We start from the raw sequence: 6,000 nt of genomic DNA on the forward strand, positions 1-6,000 counted from the left end.
TTTGAACCAGGGGTCAGGTTGTAAAAACCCATATAGTGTCTTAATACTTTGTCTTGATGGATAACACTCTGTTTTCTTTTAACAATTACGATGTACTGATTATTTTATGACATGTAAAATGCAAAGAAAGCATTGCAATTATTAAACTTCAAATGGCTTATACAGGGGGGAGTATCAAAAGTAGGGGAAAAAGCTATAGTCAAGGTGTTAGTTTCGAAACGCGTAACTTGTGTACTTTTCTGTTATGTTTGTTCCGGTCTATTATTTCTTCGTTGGTTAATGACCATTGCTTAATAAGTTTTTTTATTTCAATCAGTTTCATTTAAGCACATGTACCAGATATTATATTTCATATTTCATCGCTATAAGTTGCTGTCGACGCCACCAATTTTCTCTGCTATTCATGTACGACCCGCTATCGGCGATTCATCTACAATCTTAAGGAGCTAGACCAAAGTAAGTTTTTCTTTATTTCACATTTAAGATATTTCCTTTTTTTTTTTCTAATTAATTTGGCCTTCCTCCAAATTAAAATAAGAGGCAAGTGACAGGAAGAAGAAAAATTATTCATTGAAGTAGCACTTTAAAGAAAGAGCTGATTAATACTCAGAGACTGATTCTCAGCCAATTCTCGGCAAAACAGCCATGTTCAATTTAATACATAATATTTGGTGTCATCCTCATTTGTTCTCATGTGTGATACATGTACACTAACATTTTAAGACAAATGATTGAAATGCTAACTTGCAGCTTGAGGAGGCTTTTGCTGATAAACTTGGCTATGAAGGAGTGCAGTTGATAAGTGTGAGGTATGTGAATTCATGGGATTTAGATGATTGCCAGTTGCTCTCACTTACAAATGTTTAAATTTAGAAATTTTATTATTTGCTCTTTTGTCATCTATTTTCCATTTCATGTCACTCTAACCCCCAGTTAATGTCTGTCCCAAGGTGTGGAAGTATCATTGTTGACCTTGGACTGAAATTCAACTCCACTACAAAGAAACAAGATGTTATCATAACACTTAATGACGCTGTGAAAGATGGAAAGCTGGGAGAGTTCAGTGTTGGTGCCATAAAAGGGAAAAGACCTGATGTAGAACCAACAGGTTGAGGTGCTACATCACCACTTAATGGGGATAAGTCCTCACAACACTTCATACAAAAGTTTGCAAGTTGATTTATGAATGTCCTTGCCCTGTACTTGGTTGTAAACGTATTTTTTTTTGGTGTGAAAAAAACATTTTTGAAAGTTACTGTATTTGACTCAAAATTGTTACTGTAGCAGGTTTAAAGACTTGAAACTTCGTGTATAATGGTAATGTTAACAATGACAATCAAAACCAGCCCCGATTTGAGCACTAACAGGATAGTTTATGCATCATGTGTGCACTTTTGTTGTGCATTTCCTCAAGTTAACTTTTGATTTCAATGCAAACATGCAGCAAATGTTTAGTACATGTTTGTTTCCCAATATCTCGTGCGTTTTATTTACCTAAATTCACTTTTGTTCTGTAGTTTTAGAACATGATTTGTTTACATTTTCTTTCTGCGATGTGATATGTGGCCCGCATGAGTCCAAGGAAATAGCAGCCATGCTTGTTTTCCTCAATTTAATTGAGTGTATTTTTTGTAGAATCTTCAGAGCTTCCAAGTGGGACGAACACAGGTAAAACATTCTTTAATGACAAATGCTGGACTTTGTAAATGTTAAGTGACGAGTAATTTTATCTAATTTAGTACTCTCTAGACACCTATGACTTTAAGTTTCCTAAAAATAGAAGGAAAAAACAATTACCGTCCAACTGAATCGAGCTTTAATTTATGAGTTGTGTTATATACCTTAATACTCTTATATCTTCCTGGTTTAGGGAACAACTTTGCAGCTTTACTTTTAATGAGCTTTAAATAATTTTAATGGTGATTAGATTATAACCATGATTTTATCTTTTTCTATTTCATTTCTTCTATGCAACAAATCCTAGCTGTAGAAAAAGGTGAGATCTGATTATGCTCGATTTTATTTACAAGTTTGTGGATTGAGGAGTGGGTGGCTGTATTTTATTTTTGCCGTGAATTCGGAAGTTGTGGTTTAAAAGCTTCTAAAGAGGGGAGAATATTCGACAAAAATTATCCCGTATTTCTTTCAACCTTGCATGAGCAGAATTTGTATCCCCTATCTTTTTCTGAATGAGTAAATAATTGTGCATTAACGCAGCCTGTCAAGTTCTATATATGTAATGAATTGTGAAACACAAAATTGTGGAAAGAATTGAATTCTTTACAACGCATTTGGAATTTAGTCAGAGTTCTGACTGAATTCCAAATGTTTCCTGACCATAAAAGGAGTACAGAGGCAGATTCTTTATGATAAGATCATTGGGAAAAATATTTCTGAAGCTTATCACGCATTGTAGGTACCATAGGTATTGTTGTTGGTGCAGTATTTGGATCAGTTGTTGCACTGGCTGTTGCTGGAATATTAGTTTGGTGGACTTGCAGGAAAATGAGGAGCAACAGGAAAGGCACTAAAGGTAAGTGTTGCATACATGTTATGCTCTCAAACGAACACTAGTTTTGGCATCCCAGACATATATCTTTTACATTTTTTCTTTTTCCTTGGACTAAGTTCAATCTTCAGTTCACTATCCGCTGCATTATGATCTTTGCTTAAGCGATTTTTGTATTTTTAACAGATACCTTTCAAAACAGTGTATTGTAAACTAATAATTTGTTTTTGTTATCTAATTATGGTTAAAAGACCTTGCATGATGTTGTAAACTTTAAGACTTAACTTGATGTATATCAAACAAACTTTGCTTTACTTGTGAGTGATAAATTTTGCTTGATGTCGATTATATATTGTTTTGTTTTGTTTCGGTTTCCTTTAATTTTTCTATTTTGTTTTGTCTTTTTTTTTCACTACAGAGGTGGCGATGAGCAGAAGGTGAGATTTTTATTTTGAAATGTTGCTCTTTACTTGCATTGTTCCTCTATGGCTCAATGGTTTTAACAATTTTAACACCCGCACTTTTTGTCATGTGGATGTTTGTGATTGATCTAATTACCACTAACTTCAAGGCACTCTTGCGCAGCAGAGATACCACTTTTGGACAATGAATTTAATGGTTTTCACTTGTACATGCATAACCAAAATCTTAATGACCTGTAGAAAAACTGGAGGGGAAAAACAAGAACACCAAAAACTAGAGTGTATGTTAAGCTTATCATCCTATTCTCATATATATATATATATAAATGTGGGGGTAGAGTCTACCTTGGCATAAAGTGCTCAATGCTATGGTAGCAGAGCTTAGTATATAGAAGTGAAAGAATCAAAGAGGACGCATCGATTCTCTGTGACTCTGAGTTACGCGCCTAAGCACTCGTCAGACAGAACTTTATTCAATGAAGAATAACTCCTTATATACAAATTAGTTAAGTAGCTAATTAATTCACTAGTGTGATGATCTGATCTACGTGTGAAATAAAGATTTTAAAGAGCTATTTTTGGAGGCTTGTGAAATTTGCTAAGTAAAACTTATTCTCGTGGCGGCATTTAGAAATGAGTTCTGTTCTTTTGTTTAATTAAGACGGCTTCTTAGCTCTAACTAAATAAAGTTTTTCTGTGAGGCACAAGTGGCACCGCTTGCTTTTGTTGCTGTGGGTGTTGTTGTCTTTGAGCGTCCAGGTATGCTTTGATAGTTCCGTGCTGTTTGAATAGTTTCTGTTCCGAAAAGAAAGTTTGTGTTGCGTGTAACCTTGTTTAAAAGTTCCTTCAGTTAGTCTAATGTAATTCTTTCCGGTTGTGTCATTTTCTGTTGTTACGTTGGCGTTGTAGACGACGTTTGAAGTGAGGCAGTTGTTTTTCAGAGGGCCGTCGTTTTTTTTCCTGCAGTTACATTTTTTTTTCGTGGAGGGTGTCTTGCTTCTCTCGAAGATTTTTCTGTTGTGCTTCTTAATTATGGTTTGTAGGTTGTCTGTGCAGCTATAACTAACTTTCATGTTGTTTTTATTGAAAATTTTGCTGTACCGGTGATTTTTCGGAAAATGTTTACTGACGAGGTTCAGAAACTCTCTGCCGATGTTTGTTTGTACGTTCATGCTGTAGGGCGGATTAAACCAAATTATGTTTCTTTGTCTCTTCTTGCGGCTGTTCTGTACGGTGTGAGTTACAAGTTTCTTGCGTTAAGTGTAGATTAATTCTTCGTTGTGTCCACTTTGTTTCAGTGCACTTTCGTAGTGTGGTTTGGGTTTGTTAAAGAGTTCTTTGCTTGAGGAAATGTCGGAGATTCGTCGGCCGATGGCTGCTGGTAGATGTTTTATCATTGTAGGCGGATGGTTGGAATTGGTGTCGATGTAGAGAGTTTCTTTGTTGGGCTTTCTGTATGGATATTGGGTTCCGTCCGTAAGGTTTAGGGTGACGTCGAGGAAGTTGCAGAATTTTTTGGTTTGTGCTTATAGAAATGTTCAGTCCTTGTTTCTTAAATTCTCGTGTGATGTCCTTTCTAGTCCGTTCTGATTGTGGTCCGCTTGCGTTTCTTAGAAGTACCAGCCCGTTGTCTCTGTAGAGTCCTACGTTGTTTTTGCCTTTTTTGTCGCTGAGGTTGTTCGGGAGGAAAAGTCCGATAAGCTCACAAACTTCCGCTCCGGCGAAGCTGCCCATAGTTACTTCGAACATGATGCTGTGGTTTTTCTTGGTCCAGGCGGTCTCGTTGTCAGATAAAAGTGATTTCCGGCAGTGCATAATTATGTCGATGTCTTTGTCGCTGATTGTGATGTAATTCTTGGCAAATGAAATTGCTTTAGAGAGAAGAGATTCTTTGATGGATGGGTGAAAACTGTCGATGTTATACAACGCTCCTAAAACGCCTAGTTGAGCTCTGTAGTCTGACCGCGACACCCAAAGATGGATCAAGTCCGATTCGATTATTCAACTAAGAACATACTGATACCACCAAGAAACAGTTATTTCAAAAGCCTGATGGAGAAAGTAGAAAGTGTCATCAAACGAATGAGATGGCAAGCGTTTATCTACGACCGCAATGAACAAGATAATAACTATGCTATACATAACGATAATTTTGGTTTTAAATCAAGAAAGTGCCCATCGCAGAACAGAGAACTAGACAAGTTTGAAGCAGACCTTCTCGACATGTTACACAACATAAAGTTTAGAAAAGTCAACAAAAAATTCCAGAACAAACTCAACGAAGACATCAGCAAAATCAAGAAATCGACATGCACATGACACGAACTGTCCAATAACTCAACTCGTTAACAAGCATGATGCGTATACTGTCCCATTGGAGCCTAAATTGGGGCTTGTGGTAACCAATCATAAATTTTATATTTTTTATTATTATTACAATTATCATTATCATTATTATTATTACTATTATTATTATTATTAAAAGTCTTGTTATCTTTGTCATTACCATTATTATAATTATCATTGCTCTAAAAGTACTCTGTTACAATGATAGGTGACAGTTGAGAAAGTCTTTAAGGTTGACAAATTTGTAGAGCCTTGGAAAATAAATTTTAGTTAATCTGCCCATAATACTGTTATCATTCACTATAATATATTTAGAAGGTTCATAAGGATAAAGTCTGTTTTTCTTCGGTGGCAGGAAACCACTCTAAGGGCATGATATTCGTCTCCACTGCTCGTAACTGGGGGAAATGAAACTTTCAATGTTTGAATGCAGAGGAAGCGAAACCTCTGGCTCTTAAAACTAAAATTCCCTGAAGACAATCAATGAGAAGTTCAGGGAAAGTCTACTCTGCTCATATGGTCTGACTGTTGGAGGGAGGGTACGGCTACACGTAGGCTATGACTGTAGCTGAGCCTATACCTTGTTTCCAGCTTCTTTTCTAAATGGGCTAAGCTGTCTGTTAGGATTTTACAGTCAGAGAGAATTGGGTTTGTTTTGTAATATATTTGATTCGCTGTTTCAGAACATTTGGAAATTCAAGTAATGAAACAGGAGGAAGTAAT

At 36.1% G+C, this 6,000-nt stretch overlaps 1 protein-coding gene across 1 annotated transcript in view; it reads left to right on the plus strand.

Moving 5' to 3' along the window:
* The window catches only part of LOC131795384 (proto-oncogene tyrosine-protein kinase receptor Ret-like), an 85,519-nt gene that overhangs the window by 2,025 nt on the left and 77,494 nt on the right, over positions 1 to 6,000 (plus strand). The window contains exons 3-9 of the mRNA XM_066168898.1: positions 751 to 809; positions 951 to 1,111; positions 1,285 to 1,287; positions 1,636 to 1,668; positions 2,417 to 2,533; positions 2,928 to 2,946; positions 5,961 to 6,000. The exon at positions 5,961 to 6,000 is cut by the window's right edge and continues 3 nt beyond it. Of these exons, the coding sequence (XP_066024995.1) occupies positions 751 to 809; positions 951 to 1,111; positions 1,285 to 1,287; positions 1,636 to 1,668; positions 2,417 to 2,533; positions 2,928 to 2,946; positions 5,961 to 6,000 (432 nt within the window). The remainder of the gene's footprint in view (positions 1 to 750; positions 810 to 950; positions 1,112 to 1,284; positions 1,288 to 1,635; positions 1,669 to 2,416; positions 2,534 to 2,927; positions 2,947 to 5,960) is intronic.

The sequence above is a fragment of the Pocillopora verrucosa genome, chromosome 6 (genome assembly GCF_036669915.1).
Source record: "Pocillopora verrucosa isolate sample1 chromosome 6, ASM3666991v2, whole genome shotgun sequence".
NCBI classification, from domain to species: domain Eukaryota; kingdom Metazoa; phylum Cnidaria; class Anthozoa; order Scleractinia; family Pocilloporidae; genus Pocillopora; species Pocillopora verrucosa.